The following is an 18681-nucleotide window of genomic DNA, read 5'->3' as shown; positions in this document are numbered from 1 at the left end:
ATTTGGTGCGTCCTCTCTGCCCGGGCTTGGTCATGACGGGGGACGGCGGCAAAGGAAGAGAACCAGACAACGCTGCCCGCCCAGAGCGTACAACCCCGTGAGACCGTCAGACAAAGTAAAGTAAAAACATAAATGTGAAACTAGAGAGATCTGCATCGCATGCATATACCTTCGATGAATAAATATAATGGAAAAACACGAGCGGGGCCAGGGAGGACGGTGCTGGGGGGATGCGGGATCATTTGATCAACACTGCCCGGGACGGGCTGGGGAGAAGGGGAAGCGAGGGACACGGCCCTGCAGGGACGGGAGTTCGGAGCACAGGGCTGAACACAGGGGGGTCTGACCCGTCCAAGGAAAGGCCAGTCCCCTGGTGTGGCTGGAACAGAGAGAATGAGCGGGAACGCAACAAGGGTGAGGTCAGAGTTCAGGCAGGTGGCAGGTGGGCGGACTCCGTGTCCCCACAGTCACTTTGTCTGCTCTGAGATGGGAGGGAAGTGGGGGATGTTTGCGAACCGAGGAGTGACGTGGTCAGACTGACCCTGGGGTCCCACGGGCTGCTGCAGTGAGAGCAGACTCCAGGCGACAGGAGGCCACCGGGGGGCCCGCAAGGAGGACGCCACATGCACCTGGGAGAGAGATGGGACCGTGGCCTGGGGGCTGGCAGGACGCCATGGAGGAGGGTCGGGTGCGGGGCATGTTTGGAAGTCGCTGCCAACAGGATGTGCTGGAGGACTGGAAGTGAGGAGAGAGGGAAATCGAGGGCAAGCCAAGAATTGGTGTGTGGCCCCGGGAGGCCCGGCCTGCCCGGTACCCGCTGAGGGGATTCTGGAACGGGGTGAGCAGTGTGTCACGACGCCGTCCTTCCTTCCCATCCCTGCCTTGTCCCCAGCCAATCACAGGGCAGGGACGGTGCCTGACTACGGTCCTACTACCGTGAACAGGACCCAACATCTGGTGGGGACGCCGCTGGCATCTGTCCACTGCTCCCTGCCGATGGACACGCTCCCTGGAGTTCCCAGAGAGCAGAGGGGCTTAGCAGGTCCCGCCCAGCACAAGGGGGTCACCAAACTCAGACCGCTGCGGGGACCCAGAGAGAAGGGGTCACGTGCACTTCCTGTCCCCCGCCTGCTGCCCCCAGGCGTTTGCTGGGAGGCAGACTTGGAGGAGGGTGCCAGGCAGCATTCGCCACCACGGCTCTGAGCCGGGAGTGGGCAGTGGCAGCGTGACAAGCCCGTCCCCCGCCGAGTGCAGCGGCCGGCCGAGTGCCCCGGCCAAAACATCTCCGTGCACACTTTGGCTTGTCTCCGCTGTGCGTTCAATTGTAAAGAGAGAGAAGAGGGCAGGAAAGAAGGGGTCCAGGGAATGTGAAGGAAGGGCCACCCTCCATGCCCACCCAGCTGCAGAGCCGTCCCAGATTGGCCGGGAGTGGGGACCGTCGTCTTCTCTTCCTGCCTCGGCTAGCACTGTCAGTCACAGCTGGGGAGACGAAGTGCACGCTCGCCCCACTCCCCCACTGACTCGGCACACACGCTCCCTGCTGTGCAATCATCCCAGAGCACGGCCACACACCCACCAGGCTGGGTCTGGCCCCCTTCCCAGTCCCTGCAGCCCTCCACGGCCTCCCCAGGGACTGGGACGAGGCCCCGAGCACTTGGCAAACAGGAAAGGTCAGGAGCTTTGCACACCTTGCTGAGCCTCCAGACACCACCGGAATGGGCTGGGAGGGGCCGCAGGAGCCCCGGCGGTCACCACCTCGGACTCCGGCAGGGGTGGGGGGTGGGGCAGGGAGGCGTCCACTTGCCTTGATCACGTCTTCGTCAGACGACCGGCACTCCACAGACGTTAGCAGGTCAGTCACCGTGCCGTCCTCCTCCACCGACACCACCTTCACCGGAACGGCCACCATCTTCCCCGTGAGTATGGCTGTGTTCAGGATCTCAGCCTCCTGGAAGACCAAACACACCCTGCCATCACATACCTTCTCCCTGCGACGACCTCCCGCCTCCCCACGAAGGACCCGGGCGCCCGCACGGCCCGGAGTCACCGAGGGAGAACAGGATGGGGAAGGGGACCCCAGGGGAAGGGCGGGAGCAAATTTATCACAGGTGTTGTGTTTGACCAGCCTCCCCATCAGCCAGAAGCTCTTTTAACTGCTTTGCAAGAGTGGACATGTTCGGTCCCAGACCAGATCTTAGCATTCCCTCCATTTGGCAGATGGCACAGAGAGGTTGTGTCACTTGCCCGAGGTCACACAGCCTGGCAACAGTGAAGGTGGGACTTGAACCCAGGAAGTCCAGCCGCTGAGCCCAGGTGTCAGCTATGCCAGGATGTCTGAATTGAGACAAAATGATGCCACCTTAAGCCGTGAACCGTTGACCAGGGGAGCCGGGGCCCTAAAAGCAGCGGAGATCAGCCCCACCCACGGCCTGTCCTGCGTGTAGCATGCACACGGAGACGGAGACCCTCGCTCTTGGAACTCTGTTGCACTGTCCATCTTTCCCTTCCTGTCCCTCCTCGGGGCTCTTACTGGGTCCTGGCCTCTGTGTATGTCTGGAACTTGACTACGGCTCCAGTGACATGCTCGGCCCGCCGACATGACATGTGTGTACAACAGACACACACGCCCACGCAGACATGCGTTTGCCTGCCCGATGCGTCCTCTGCTGCTCGGCTCACGGTGTCCCGCGGGACATCCCTGCTTGCTTTCGTTATTCAATTTAGAGCCCCTCGGAGCCCAGGACACACGGGCTCAGCCTCTCCTCTGGGGCATCTCACACCATTACTGTCTTACTTAGGATTAGTCAGCCAGAGACCGCTCTTCCAGGCCAGAAGCTCTGGCGGACTGGTCTGCCTTCTGCTCCCCAGCGCCTGGCACAGCGCTAGCTGCCGCAAGTAGTACATTATCTGCAGGACGTGTGGACAAGGACTTGGCCAGGAGGACTGGAATCCACGCCCTGCCTCCCTGGTCTCCAGCCCTTAGTCCTGTGCATGGACCCAAGACCTCAGGCTGCACGTCCCAGACACTGAGCAGCGGCCCTTGCTCTGCCCCTGTCCCCAGCACATCTCTCCCTTCTTCAGGTCCTCCTGCAGGGCCCTGGGAGATCACAGGAACCCATTTCTTAGATAGAGAAAACTGAGCCCCAAGAACCAGAAACGTGTCTCATTCCCATCTGCAGGGACTGTCTCCCCCAATCACACGAGATCAAAGTCCCCATACAACCCACAGCCTCCGTGCATCTAGCCTCCCGAATTCTTGCCCATGGAGCTCTCCTGCTCAGGGCTGTGAGCTGTGGGCCAGCGGTGTCCCCGAGAGGGGCTGTGTTGGCACAAACGCAGGGCTTCTTCTGTAGGTCCAACCTTGTCCAGCCTATCCTTGGGGGAGCAGCAGTGAGACGCCTGAATGGCTGCTAGGAGACACGTCTCTCTTAGGGCTGGGCTTGCATGGGGTCTTGATAATTTGATTTTCATGTGAAGTTGCAAATTCTCATTTAGGAGCATGTCAGAGGAAGGGATAGAAATGTATCATCCTAACATTGCATAACTGTTTTCCTTAAGTTAACTTTGTATTTCTTACATAAGGTCTTACTTTTCCTTTATAGGACTCGTTCATCTTATAATTAGCTCATTTGGTGTAGATTTGAATGTGAAACTATGTATATGTTTTTTTTTTCCTTTGGTTATTTAACTCTGAAAGAAAGACCGCAGTTTGGAATGTTCCCGAATTTCAAAGACCATGTCTTCCACTGTCTCACTACGCAAAAGCTTCTAAATGCCCATTGATTATGCACTTGTTGTTTTCTCCCCCCTCGTTGGTCAGTTCCCAGCCCGATGTGATTTTATTCTGGGCACAAGCAGAGTGAAAGGATGAAGGGATGAAGTCAGAATGTGACGCTACTTCCCGCCACCTCTGGGGGTGGAAAACCTGCGTCCCTGTTCCTACTGAAATGGAGGAGATCCAGACCCGCGTCTCTGTTCCTACTGAAACGGTGGAGATCCAGGAGAACCATTCAGGCTTTGGGAACAAGTGGGGAATCGCTCCTTGACTGTCTGGCCCAAACTGGCTCATTTCAAAGGAAAGCACAAAGCGGGATCTCAGCCTTATGACTCTGGACACCTGCTTCAGGGAAGAGGAAAATGGTTTCGCTTATGTCTGGTGGAAGAAGCAGCAGCGGCTGACAGCAAACCCCAAAGGGCATTCAAATTGGCACGGTCAGGACCAACCCCGGGACTCACTGGCGAGCGGGTGCAGGCCCAGAGGTGGGGGACGCCTCTGGCTGGACGCCTCGCTCTGCCTGCAGGATCCCATGGGATCGGTGCCGGGGCTGTCAGGCCTTCCCAGCCTCTGTGCATTCCCAGGTCTGCGAGCCAGGACCCTTCTCTCCGGCGTAGCTCTGCTCTCCCCGGAAGGTGAAGGGCGTGTCTCCAGGCAAGAGGTGGTGGGAGTGCCCAGCATGGCCTTGGTTCAGGTTGAGACATGACACACAGCTAAGTTGCTGATCTGACCCCAGAAATCCCCAGCAAGTTCACTGCCTTGTCGCCATGGGTCGCTCTTACCCCAGCCCCTCAGAGCGAGAAGAGCAAGGCTGGAAGGTGTAGGGGAAGCTCCATCGCAGGGCTCACTGGGAGCCCCGAGGACCCCCCCGGGTATCTCAGAGCTGCAGAGAATGTCAGGCCGTCCAGAGGCCAGGAGGAGGCACAAAGGGAGGAGATGGTGACGGTGCTTTGAGGCGACCTCGTAAGAGAGACCACAGATCCTTATCTCGGGCTTCGACGCACCATCTACTGTAAGAAAACATGGAGTGGCCTGATTTTGTGGGAGAAATGACAGTTCCCCTCTTGGATCCGCTCTAGCACAGATTCGAGGAAGGGATTCGAGGTCAGGATGGCGCAGTTGTGGGGGGCGATTCAGGAAGTGTCCGTAGGGGAGTCGGGAAGAGACAGCCAGGAAGGCGTGCGCGCCTCCGCCAGCTACCACGGTGGGCCGCTGGAGCCAGTCCTGCGGGGACCACGCCGCGTTGCAAAATACACCATGCGTGTTATATACTTCCATATGTGCAGACATATTACCACACATTCCCTTGCAGGGAAATTACCTAAAATACACACCTAAAAATAGTTCGGCGGAGGGGCGAGGGAGCTGGGCGATTTATACGGAACCTCCTGAGAGCTGCTCCCAGGGACAGCGTCCCCGGCACGTCCAGCCTGCTGTGTGTGTGGGCAAAGCAGCCTCCCCCGGTTTCCAAGGATGCTCCTGGCAGACGGCGGTCCGGGGCCCTGCGCCGTGCTGGGGTGTAAGGGACGTGCGTGGGGCGGAGGACTGAGGAATAATACTGAGGGCTGCTGTCTCGTCGGGAGGGCTGGAGGGTCAGAAGTAGAACTAGAGAGCCGGCTTGTTGGTTTCATTTCCTCCTGCCTCCCAGCACCCCGATTTCCCGCCTCATGAACCCAGTCACGGATTCACGATCACCCTTCCTTCCAAATTCATCTGAAAACGGAGGAGAGGAAGGTGACAGAGACAGAAAAACACGGCCCTGGAGCCTTCTGAACCGCACCCCGAGGCCGAGCTGTGTGTTAGAGATGGTCTGTCACCCACCCTACGTGCACCTGCCTTTCTGCCCTCCTAGCAAAACCCTGATTTGTCTGAGCTGCAGGATGTCCAGCTAAAATTATTGCATTTTGGGGGGCTGCCCTTCATTTGTGACACAGTTCTGGTTCAGGAGATATAAATGGAAGTCACTGGGTGAGGCTTCCAAAAAAGTTTGTGAAAAAAAGCAGATTCTGAAGGTTCTTTTGTGTTTTCCCTTTTCTCCCGCTGCCAAGCACAGATGATCCTGGCTTTGGGGCTCTATCTTGAACCCCCATGGTGAGAGCATGCGGCTAAAAGACACATGGCCCCATGTCACGTTAGGGTCAAGGGCAGGGAAGCTGTTGTTGGAGAGCTGGGTGGGACTCCGGCCTCTGACACTGCCCAGCGGGTGACCTCAGATGGCTCCCCTGACCCTTGGTGCCTAATTAGCTTCAGTGATGGAATGAGGATAATGCAGTGCCTGCCTCCGCCTCCTGTGTCTGCCCGGGGTCTCGGGGAGTCACCACTGTTGGGGAGTTGGTGACAATGACCGGTGCCTCTTCCGTCCTGAGTGTCTGATAAACACAGGTGTGAATGGCGGCTGCCTCAGAGTGGACAGTGTCCCCCCCACCATCCACATCCACTCAGAACCTCAGGATACGACCTCATTCGGGAAGAGGGTCTTTGCAACTATGACGAGTTAAGTTCACAGGAGGTCGTCCTGGATGACTGTGGCCCTCCTCCAATGACAGGTGTCTTTGTGAGACGAGAAGACACAGACAGAGCCCCCCGGGAGGCGGCTCTGGGAGGGCACGGGTAGGGGTCAGGGTCGTGTTTCGGTAAGCCAAGGAACATTGCGGATGCCAATAGCCACCAAAGCTGGGAGAGATCGGCAAGGATTCTCCCCAGGAGCCTTCAGAAGGGGCGTGGTCCCGCCGACACTCCGAGTTTGGACGGCGACCTCCAGAAGTCGAGGGAACAGACGTCTGCTCTTTTCAGCCCCCATGTTTCTGGTACTTTCTAATGGTGTCCCTGGGAACCAGTGAGCGGCCAAGCCCAAGGGAAGGGATCTGGACGCCAGCCAGAGGCATCCTAACACCGATCCTGGACTCTCCCTCCAAATGCATGGCAGGGGAAGACTATATGATCTTGCTCTCCGATAACCGCAGTCCTGTCTGATACGCGGCGCCAGAAAGACGCCCCTGTGTTTCTCGGGTCTTGGGCTGAAATCAGCAAATCAAATAGCTTTTTGTCCCTATGGAGTGGGGAGAAAACCACTTTTTTGCCTTCACCGTCATCATGGCCCCTTGGGAGATCATGGAGCCGCGTGTGTTGAACCAGATGAGGAAGGTTGGAGGGAATAAAAATGAATACGGTGTTCGCGCTGCAGCTGCTTCCCCCTGACAAGAGCGCCCCAAGTAGGCTTTGAGCATCCCTCAGGAGGGGGCGGGGGGAGGGGTGGCTGTTCTTCCCCACAGTGTAGGAAGCTGGTGCAGATTAGGCATTGGTGAGAGTCCCCGGGACACAGCAGCCCACGGCCCTGTCCCCTGCCTCCACGCCCAGAGTTTCACACCCCTGACTCCCTGAGAGAGGAAACAGGAAGATGAGCATTCCGAGGGAGGGGAAGTAGAGTTAATTGGTAACTTGTTTTACTTAGATGCACACAAGGAAACATTTCCTACAGGGGCCGCTATGGAGGACATGAGTAAGGGGACAAGCTCCCAGCACCCTCCCCACCCCCCAGGCAGGACTTCAGGGAACTACTGAGGCAGAATTCCTGACAACATTGTTTATTCTGAGTCCCTGGGATCAAAACTTCTGTTTTTGCCTCCCCAACACCTTCTCCAGAAAAACACATCATTATCCTTCAGGGAAAGTTTCCCTTCTCCTTGGGACCGACAGACACAGCCACCCTCTTCCTGGGCCGGGAGTTGGCAGGCACCCCCGAGGCCACAGAGTCAGCCTCTCCCCCCGGGACAGGAATTCCATTTTAGGGGAGCAGGCAGGAGCCATGGGTGCTCGGCTCTCATTCCTGGTCAGCAGCGCCTGGAAACCCATCGTTTCCCTGTTAGCTGCATTTCCTGCCTTCTCTCCGCACCGTCTGCTCTCTGGGAGAGCCCACATTCTTTCAGCCAGAGGTTCTCGTGTTAAGTGTTCTCAACACACGCGCATGTAGTAATTATAATAAGGGACATTCCGAAAGGTGACGCCTATGTCTGCGGCCTCCAGAGCCCTGCTAGTTCCACGGGGGGGTGAACTTACCCTCAAACTCACTGAGTTAGACACATTAAACATGCGCACCTCCGCAAATGTCAAGTAGTTAATAAAACCCCCAAACTTCACCAGAATCAATTTCTTTTGCTTATAAGCAAAAGCGTCTAATTAATAAAGATGTCCAGGAAGGTGGTTCAAAGGGGCTCCTTCCAGCTCTCACTGAGAGGCAGACTTAGTATTTCTGAACAATTATCAACCTCAGCTTGCAAACTGGATATTGCATTTAGTCTGAATCTTCCCGGAAACAGACCCTGAGACCGGCTCTAGGTGGCGTTAATTTATCTGCAAGGAGTGGGAGTGGCAGATGGGGGAGGGGAAGGAGGAAGAGCCCACAGGAGGTGGTGCCGTCCAGCCTGCAGCAGGGACCCAGGGAGCCAGCGTCTCCAGGGTCTTGGCCTTCCAGAATTGTCCGACTTCAGGCTGGAAGCACGCGTTCTCCCCAGGGGTGTCACTGCCACCCTTAGGCAGGGCTCCCAGGATGTCAGAGAAGCCCCGGAGGGAAACGCAGAAAGTGGTCTGGTGTGACCCGAGATGGACCAGGTTAGGGAACTGTCCAGCCTGGAAGGGGGCGATGGGCATGAAGGCCCAGCTTCCAGGATGGACTTGGGTGGTTATAAAGTTCTTGCATGTCAGGAGTGAACGCCCGATAAAGTCTGGGACGAGTGCTGTGCTACTTTCTTAAAAAAGGATCACGCCTAGGCGTTCTTGTTTGCATGGACCTGTGGCCAGAATCTACAGTAAATCAGGCAGCAGGTTTCGGAAGGAATGCTTCTTCTCTTGTCTGCTGACAATCCTCGGAGGAACTAAACACTCACGTAACAAGACCCGACCAAATGCCCCAGCATGCGTCCGACCAGGTCCTCAGGGAATGAAGACCTGACGGGTCCTGCATCGAGGAGCCACACGGACTGGGCGGACACCAGTCGGGGAGCTGCACCGTGGGGCTCTGGGAGCATGCATGTTTCAGATCTACCTACAGTTTGCATCATCATTCCTCCCCTCTGATAAGTCTCTGACTTCCTGTATTGCTGATATATTTGTTCTACAGAATATACGCTCCATTTCTCCCATATTTATTCCTTCTTCAAGAATATCTTGGAGGAGCTTTTTGAGGAACCTCCATATGGTTTTCGAGAGTGGCTGTTGAAAACAGAGCTACCCTTCGCCCTAGCAATCGCATTACTGAGTATTTACCCCAAAGATACAAACGTAGTGATCCGAAGGGGCACGTGCACCGGAATGTTTATAGCAGCAATGTCCACAATAGCCAAACTGTGGAAAGAGCCCAGATGTCCATCAACAGATGAATGGATAATGAAGATGTGATCTGTATATACAATGGGATACTACGTAGCCATCAAAAGAAATGAAATCTTGCCATTTGCAACAACGTGGATGGAACTACAGGGTATCATGCTGAGTGAAATAAGTCAATCAGAGAAAGACAATTATGATGTGATCTTTCTGATATGAGGAATTTGAGAGGCAGGGCAGGGGGCTTGGGGGATAGGGAAGGAAAAAATTAAACAAGATGGGATTGGGAGGGAGACAAACCATAAGAGACTCTTAATCTCAGGAAACAAAGTGAGGGTTGCTGTGGGGTAGGGGTAGGGAGAGGGTGGCTGGGTGAGGGACACTGGGGAGGATATGTGCTACGGTGAGTGCTGTGAATTCTCTAAGTCTGACGATTCACAGACCTGCATCCCTGAAACAAATAATACATATATGTTGATTAAAAAAAAAGAATATCTTGGAAACCACGTTTGGGTTTGAGAGACACTGTGTGAGTCAAGAATCTTAGTTGCAGAAAACAGAATCTGCTCTCGCTCATTTCGGCAGGAAGGGATTTGCAGAGGATGTTGCATTGCTGATGGGGTTGAAGAAACGGAGTCTGGCTGACCTCCCAAGATTAGGGTCTGCAACCACTCAGTGAACCTGCTGTGGACAGCTGCTTCTGCCCCGATTAGGAAGCTGGGAAGTCAGCAGACTGTTTTAGACCCTGTTGCTGCTCCTCAAATCCCACATACTTCCTCTTTCGCACATTGGAGAGAAAGCATCACACAGGCACATCTAATTGGCAGAGACAAAATCACAAGTCTAATCCCGCAGGGACACTGTTCTCTCCCAGGGAGGCAGAATAAAACAGATTTTTGGAATTTGCTTAGAGAACATGAGATTTACACAGCAAGGGGCTGTAGGAACCTAGCGAGATTACCTTTGGGGCAGCTACAAATGGGAGTTTTCCACGATCTCTATCAACACGACATATTCTGCTGTCTTCCTGATGTTTAAGTACAAAAAAGCCATATTCTGCTAAGTCAATTAATTCTCCATAATTAAAATTTTACATCGGCATCATTTACCCTCTGCTCTTGACCCACCTCGGACAACACAAACAAGCAGCACGTTACCGTTCTCTGTCCACCGCAGACAGGAATTCTAAGACATCAAATGTCCAAGGGACAGAAGATGCAGGAATTCAGTTTCATGTTAAAACGGTATTCCGCGCAGGTAAAGAAAGATGCTCATACCCAGCGTAGAAATGATTTTTTTCTCCCTCCTGCCAAATTATATCGTACTCGAAGGTGATATTTAACCTGGGGGGGGGGGTGGTCCTAAAGGCGACGTTCGTGACCGATCAATCTGGATGCGGATGCGCAGGTCGTGCAGGGGAATTCCGGTTCACGGAAGAGAAGGATGGCTCAGAAAATACGCCATTTGCACTGTCCTGTTTTCCATAACCCTCGAAGCTGGAGCCGTGTGAACAGCTGCAGCCGTTAACCTGTGAGGGTCACCGTCGTCTGCCACTCTGGGTCGGGACCATAAAGCTTTGATGCGCAGTTCCCGCACTTTCTCATCAGCGGCCACACTGAGGGGGGCTGCCTGTTCCAGACGGAGCAGCCACAAGAGGGTCGAGCCCCTGTGAGCCTGGTGACCCGGGCCCTGGAGGAAGAAGAGCTTCCCACTGACGCACAGAGCACAGAAAGCCAGAGTCATAAATATGCTTTCTTTGTCTTAAGGCAATGAGACTTTCGGAGGTATAACCTAGTTCTAGCCTGACTAACACCGACCACTTCCCAACTTCATTTTCCAAACAACAAAAATATTCATTAAATTCTGAGCTATAGATGCCCTAAGCCAAAACAGACTGCTCAGGTTTGAGGAGCCAACAGTATTCCTTCCGCGTGCTGCCTGGCTGGCCCCGTTCTCCTGGCTTCAGTTGTAACGGGCTTGGGCACACCCAGCCTGACTCGGAAACGAAACGTCCCCATGGCTTCTCTCTTCCTCAATGTGACTTCTCAACTCTGGTTAATTTCCTAAATCTCTTCGATTCATTTCCCAACGAAGACCAATGACCTGACAGATACAGTTATGGCTCGTCACCCTGTCCTTGCCTTTTGCCTGTTTGTTCAAGCTCTGTAATTCCAGCCTGGGTCCCCCGTAAACAACAGGCACATTGGAGATGATGGGGGCTGGTTTCTCATTCATACCTCAGGAAACAGGAGAGCTAGGAGAAGGCCTCAGAAATATCACCTCTTGGGGCACCTGGGTGGCTCAGTGGGTTAAAGCCTCTGCCTTCGGCTCAGGTTATGATCTCAGGGTCCTTGGATCGAGCCCCACATCGGGCTCTCTGTTCAGCAGGGAGCCTGCTTCCCCCCCACCCCTGCCTGCCTCTCTGCGTACTTGTAATCTCTGTCAAATAAATAAAAAAAAAAAAAAAAAAAAGAAATACCACCTCTCATTTGGGCATCATGCCTGTGTGCTTCTTTTATTTTACCTTTATTTGTATTTTTTTTTTTTTTTAATATGGAACAAACTGGTGTGTCATCCTTGCACAAAGGCCGGGCCAATCTTCTCTGTGTCCTTCTGTTTTTCGTCTCTGTGCTGCCGACATGAGCGCCTGTGACTGCTTTTAGCAAGTGGGAGAATCAACTTGGCCCGCGTTGCAAGTGCATTTATAAAGCACTCTGTTTTTAAAAGGACATTAGCCTGTCAGCTTCACGGCTGAGGCCCAGTACGGAGAATTACTGCATGTTAGCCGCTATACCAGGTCAAGTAAAATTATCCCTCCTCCCACAGGGCAGCAGCGGGACACCGCACAGCTGAGCCCACAGAGGCTGGCCACCGCACGTGCCTTCCACCGGGCAGGCTGTCTTCTGGAAGCAGTTGATAACGAGCCAGATGTGGTGCTTATTCTTGTCTATGTGAATTAAAATTTTTTTTATCAAGGTCAAGCAACCTCATTGTTCAAAGACAACATTTGTGAAAAGGTTTATCATAAGATGCCACAAAAGGCCATCCTGACCCCCATTCCTCATCCCTATTCTGCTCCCCTCGGGTCATCGCTTTCCATTCCTCGGTGAGGAAGGCTTATCAGCCGTCTCAGCAACACGCTATCCTACATGTTCTGGGAAGAGGCGGCTCAGTCATGATCTGGGTTTCTGGCACGACAGTTAAATCTCATCTCTCTCTTCTTCTCAACCAGTATAATTAGATTCCTGTTTTGGTTCCCCCGTTGGCTTTATTTATAACTTAAGCACACACGCCTCTGATGGAGAGATAACGTGTCACCTCCTGAGTGGTTGTGTCTGCAGAGGCTGGGCACTCCTTCTGAGCAGCGGCAGGGCGTAAGCTCGGGGAGCCCAGGCCTTCGGTGCAGGCTGGCCTCGGGGACCCACGCCTGCCGACGAGAATGCCAAGCGGGTGAGGCTGTGTTCCTTGGAAGGCTCCGCCGCAGGAAGTGATTGAGCTTCCGCTCGTTTTTTCTCTCCAGTGATGCTTGGTTGCGGAACTTAGCCACCAAGGTGCACAGAAGCCCAGACCCGTGGAGGGGCCAGTGCAGGTGGTCTGGTCCACGGCCATGGCCACGGCTGAAATCCAGCACCCCCCCCCCCCCAGAAGAGTCCACAAGGAAGACTTTGAGAGGACTCCCCTCCCCAGCAGAAGCCCCCCAGCCGAGTCCCATCGACTCCCAGAACCCTGATGGGAACGCATGTGGCTGCCCTGGTGTGTCTCCCCAGGGCAGCCACGAACACGGAAAACCCCGCCCCACGCACCCTATGAGCCCGGCTCCAACTCCCGTCCGTTCTTCCTGCCACCCTGACCTTCCAACGTTTCTCGTTCTGAGCTGATGCTTTGATGCTCTCCATGTTGATAACATCTACACTGTGTCCTGAAGCTTCCCGTGTTTTGTACACAGGTTGAATCTAGAAGCTGAACACCGGTAATGGATCTCTGATTCACACAAACGTCATTCACTGCTGAGCGGGTTCTCAGTGCCCAGGCTGCTGCTGTGTGGGGCCAGAGAATTCCAGGCTGAATCGTGTCCTGGGACGGAATCCTGTTTCCTCCTCCTATTTCTGTGTCCTGGCATGACCGTTTGCCTTTTCCGCTTTTCTTTTACTAGATTTAGGGCTTGTTTTGATAAATAAATGCACCAAAGGATGGGGGAAATTTTTAAAATGCAGAAGCAGGAAGGAAATCCTTGATTTGACTTCCTGTTGGTGGCGATTACAGTGTAGCAACGACGGGGCTTTGTGGGGTTAGAGCCGGCTGGCTGAACGTGTCCTTGTACCCTTGGAAACTAAGCATAAATAAATTTCTTACATTGTAGCTTTTTATACAGGTGGAGCTTCCTATTAAAAACGATCCCAAGGTAATAAGCTCAAGGTCCAACTCAAATGCTACATCGTTCTTAATGCTTCCAGGTGGAAATAATCAGTGTTACTGTTTCTAGTTTATTAAAGATATTACGTACAATAAATTGTATGTGCAGGCAGTAGAGCTTTGGGTGAGGTACACTGGCTCACGCGCAAGACGGTGTGACGCGGAACCCTGCTTTCCATACCCGCTAGGTCCACAACGGTAGGCAAACTGGGGACTGCCCCATGCCTCAGGCTCCTCATCTCAACAGGGGCCATGAACGTGTCCGTGTTACTGGCTGCAAGTGAGGACTGCATATGCGAAAGCCACTTAGGACCATGACCGGCAGGTGGCAAGAAAGCATGGGTTGGCATGGTTACGACTGTCCACGCCACCTGACCACAGGATTTCTGCCAGCCGTGGAAGCAGGAGTCGGACAAGGGAGGCCAGCCTGAACAACGTGAGCCCCCGCCTGGCACCGTAAGGTGACCTTGGGCATGTGCCCTTGACCATGCACCCTCTTGGGGCCAACTGTCCTTGTCTTAAAAGATCTAAATGGCATCTGGTAGGAGTCCACCCACAAGGCTCTCCACCTGGGCTGCCTGCGGGCAAACCCCAGCTGTGCTATTTCCTACAAGTCTTGTGATTCTTCGAGTTACTTCCACACTTGTCGCTCCTTTTCCTCATCTGGAAAGTGGAGTTCTAGGTAGATTTTACCTTGGACGGTTCTCGTGAGGGGCGGCAGGCACCTAAACGCAAGCCAAGAGTTCAAACAGTGCTCGACGTTACCAATTTTTCAAGAAGGTTGGTTATTATTAGCATTATGATAAGACATGCAGTGACTTATAGGAATTCAGCATGCTCTTGGCAAGAGGAAAAAGTGAAAGAGAGGGAAGGAGAGAAGTAGGGATCAAGGGAAGGGAAGAGGCTGGGACACATCACCGCCATGCCCCAGTGTGAGCTCCGGCTCTGTCCTGGGGCGAGGGGCCACCCACAGGGTGAGCACCTGACCGCCCTGACAGGAACCTTAGCCTCCGAGCTGCATTTTTTGCACACAGCTTCCCCAAACATAAGCCTTCGTCCTCACTTGGTGCTCCACCAAGGAGCAATAATCCGTTTCAACACCGAAGGAAACACGGAGGTTATAGAGGTTGTAGTTTTTGGGTGCTCTGAGGAGTTTTCAGAGGCTATGTGGATTGCGTGCTAATTTCACTGGCCGTGTTCACTCCTGGCTGAGCCAGGGCGCCGCTGTCCTGGGCGGTGAGTTCTGTCCAGTGCCTGGTGCATGCCAGCTTGCCGTAGGATGGCTGGATGACACAGAGTCGTGAGTTCTTGGCCGCATTCATTCCTCGTGCAGATCGATGTCAGGTTTATTTCCGGAAGAACCTCTGGCCAGGACCCCAGGGCAATGCAGCTTGGACCTTGAGCTTTTCTGCTCATTTGTGCCTTCTCGTGGGGATTTTCTGAGCCACCAGGTAAGGACACACAGGCATGTCAAGAGATGGGACAATTCTCATACAGCCTGCTCCTGTCTCCACGGCCACCGTATCCTGGCCAAGACAAGTATCCTGGGACATGGTATCGAAACTCTGCTTTTATCCCTAACCAGGTGAGCCAGGATTGCACGCTCAATCAGAAGATGATCTTAGCTCTACGGAAGAGTTGCCTTGCAGGAACACAAAGCCAGGTTTGCAGGATTCCTGATTTTTTTAGAGAAGCCAAGAATTGATATTTTTAGGTAAAAGCTCCTGATTTTCATATTTGGCTCACCTTTTGTAAAAATCACCGAGAACTCTGAACACAACACATGTACAGGGTGCGTAGGCTTGTAGGATACAGTAGGCGACTTGTATCCTGGTAGATGGTAATCACCCCTCACCATGAGGTCCCTTTTGGATCAAAAAGGGCGAGATTTGGATCTCTTGCCTGGTTGCCTGCACTCCCCAGGAAGGCGAGTATTTTCCCAGGACCCCGGTCCATTTCTCCGGGTCACCCTGTGGCCCCCACTGTCTGGGAACGATGCCTCCTTTATTCTGTGCCACCTGAAGAGATCGGGGATCACAAAAGCACTGCTCAGTTTTGCATAAGTAATTTCAAATCTTATTTAGCATTGAGTTTCAGAATTAAGGAGCTAAGTGACAGCTGTTTAATTAACTCCTTAAGCTGATTAGAGTTACCCCTCCAGGAGGAGCTCGGAACTGGGGGGAGATCCTCGGCCAGGCTCCTGCCACTGTTCAAACTCCGTGAGCTGCTAAGCCAATTGCCAAGCGCTCTTGACATCCTGGAGGATGTGGTCAAATAGAGATTTTTATTTATTACATTAACTGCTACAGAAGACTCTTTAGAGATGCGAAGCAAACAGGTTCTACATTGAAAAAAAAAAAAAAGAAAGAAAGAAAAAAGGACTCCACTGGGAATTTCTCAAAAAGCACTTTATAATGGATAAATCCCATGGGTTCAATTGTATTGTATTAAGGGGAGGGGTTTGGATTAACCCTCCATTCCCACCAAATGGGCTGTCTGGCCTCCTCCTGATTAAAGAGACAAAGGCATATTAACGAGTTTAAGAAGCTAAGCCAACCTTTATCCGTAAGATTAGTGTTTTCAAAGTGGGATTTCCAAGGAAGAGAGGAGACTACAGTATAGGTCTGACTTTAAATGTGAGCTCGGGGCTGGCGGGACACCGCAGCACTGAAGAGAGTGTACAAAATAATGGTTTTTTTTTGTTGTTGTCATTGTTGCTGTTCCTTTTTAATCCTTGGCAATAGGACACGTGCAAGAATGTCCAAGACCTTCTCAGCAGGAAGGGAGGCTTGGGGAACGTGTGAACTACCATCAGCCTGAATTTTCTAGACAGAGGACGTAAGTTGAGCTCTTGAATTGAGTTTTAGGGGGATGTTTCCAGGAGCCCGGGCAGGGGTGTGGTGTGACATGCAGACGTTGGGGGTTGGTTCTGTGCGCTGAAGATCTCAGCTCCTCGCTCGAGGTATGGTGGTTTGGTGTGGCTGATGTTGTATTTGGGGGACAGCTTTATGGAGATAGAATTCACGTACCATACAATCCACCCATGTCAAGGGAGCGATTCAGTACTTCTCAATATACTCCAAGTACTTTTCAATATACTCGAAGATCCGCAACCATCGCTACGGTCCATGTTAGACCATTTCTATCATCTTGAAACGAATGTACCCTGGGAGGATTCTCCCCTTTGGAGTACCATCCTGGCTCTGGCCCCAAGCATTACGAATCTGTGTTCCATCTCTGTGAATTTCCCTGTTCTGGAAATCTCAGAGGAGGTGAATCACGTGATATAGTCTTCTGTCCCTGGCTTCTTTCAAGAGACATCACGTCATCCATCTGCGGATGTCCATCTGGCGTCTGTGTCCGCCCTTCACCCCTTTTATGGTCGCATGGTGTTCCTCAAGGCAGAGAACTTTAATGCCTTCCATTCTGCAAAGCTCAGTTCTTCTGACCCCACTCAAATCACCGTGCACTAGGGTTCTTGGCACGGAATCCAGCCCACGGAATGTTCTGCTTGAACTGTACTGATGGGATCCTTTTTGACTGATCACAGTATTTAAAAAACGGGAGATACTCAAACATCTGGATTTCCGATTTGTCTTGGATCACGAGAACGGGCAATTCTGGAGCCCCGTTCGGTGGGCACGGAGAAGTGACTCCTCTCCCGTCCACCAGAGTTCACATCTCCTTTGGGCAACGTGGCCGGCCGTGGGAGGCTCGGAGTCTGGGATGCTTCCAGACTGCCTATGAGTCTGCCAGTGCGTGTGTGATCCAGCAGTAGGGGATGCAAACATTGCCTGGTCCCAGCAGCTCAAGTGAAAACGTGTAGGAGATGTTAAGGACACAGGACTGAGTCTATGGCTTCATTTATAACTTTCATAACTTTTTTTTTTCCCCCAAAGCAGGCTGCTGTGTGTGTCAGAAATTATAAATCCAGGGAGGCACTGCTCTCCCTGATGAGAAAACTCCAACAATATTACAAAATTCTGCTGAGTACCCTCAGTTTATATCCAGGACTGACAATTGTGGATGTCGATGATGGTTCTTAGGAGGAAAACTTCACTTCTTCTTGGCACCACGGAGCAGTGGTGTGAAACTCAGCATGAATATTAATTTATGTCTGTTGATGGAGTCCTCTTGATATCGTAAAGTATTTGCTCTTTGAAACTGGGGGAGTTTTTGCCTGTAGCCTTTAACTAAACGAGCTGTCAGCCCCTTTCTCTATCACTACAGAAAAATGCATGTCAAATTGTCAAAGGCAACAGAATTTTCCGTAGGCTGGAAGAAGCCTACTGGTTTTATGGTACGTGAAACTAAGGAATTAATTCAGTCAGCACGGAAAGGTCATACAAAATTAATAAACATCAAAGGGCTGCTCCAGACTTCATTTGACTAACTGGGCACCTAAAAGTGGGTCTTGCTCAGAACCCCAATCCTCCAGAGGGACTGTAAAGGGTTCTGAAGTTCTATAGGTTTTGACCTATAAGCCTAGGGATTCAGCAGGACTTACGCCGGTGGGGGGCGTGGAGCCAGGTCCTGATTATCTATGCTAATGAAGACTCAGCAGTGTGGTTAATCCAAAATCTGTGCAGTCCAGAAAGTCATATGCAGTTAGGCCCTGGAATACATTATGCGCTTTTTCTTCCTTTCACCAGACAACTTCTTAATTATGTTTTTCTTAGGCTAATGGAGAAATGAATTTGCATGTCTTGAGCCCATACTAATTAGCAATGGTGGGGGCAAGGGACGCGCATAAGATTATTCCGGGAGGCCGAGGAAGGTGAGTCTGGGATTTTTAAATGACCACGGCCATCCATGCATTGACTTCAGCCCCATGGTGCACTACCAGCCACGGAAATGTTTCTTGGGTCTCTCCTTCCCTTGCTGGGCGATGGGAGTGGGGATGTTACCCGTACGAGGAACAAAATCAGCACTTTTGGCCACTCTCCCTGCTGGAGCCTTAACTGCCCCATCTCTTCTCAGTACCCAGACCTAGGATTCCGCAGTTCTCAGCTGGCTCTGTGGCTGGCTGGCGAGGCTGTCCTCCGTGGAAGACAGATGAGTACCACGCATGCTCGACGGAAATGAAAAAGGACCACGGGTCGTCCTGCGCAACGAGGCTCCCTGAACAAGCCCGCACACACCGATCTTACCCTCACCCATTTGAAAATACA

General features: G+C 52.7%; 1 protein-coding gene across 1 annotated transcript in view; it reads right to left on the bottom strand.

The window, feature by feature from the left end:
• The window catches only part of LOC111156495 (transmembrane protein 132D), a 582232-nt gene that overhangs the window by 83529 nt on the left and 480022 nt on the right, over positions 1-18681 (bottom strand). The window contains exon 5 of the mRNA XM_022517432.1: positions 1805-1948. Within this exon, the coding sequence (XP_022373140.1) occupies positions 1805-1948 (144 nt within the window). The remainder of the gene's footprint in view (positions 1-1804; positions 1949-18681) is intronic.

This window comes from Enhydra lutris, unplaced genomic scaffold (assembly GCF_002288905.1).
Source record: "Enhydra lutris kenyoni isolate GAN:26980312 unplaced genomic scaffold, ASM228890v2 scaffoldscaffold46, whole genome shotgun sequence".
In the NCBI taxonomy this organism is placed as follows: domain Eukaryota; kingdom Metazoa; phylum Chordata; class Mammalia; order Carnivora; family Mustelidae; genus Enhydra; species Enhydra lutris.
The sequence above is the reverse complement of the archived record's forward strand: the minus strand, read 5'-3'. Positions and strand labels throughout refer to the sequence as shown.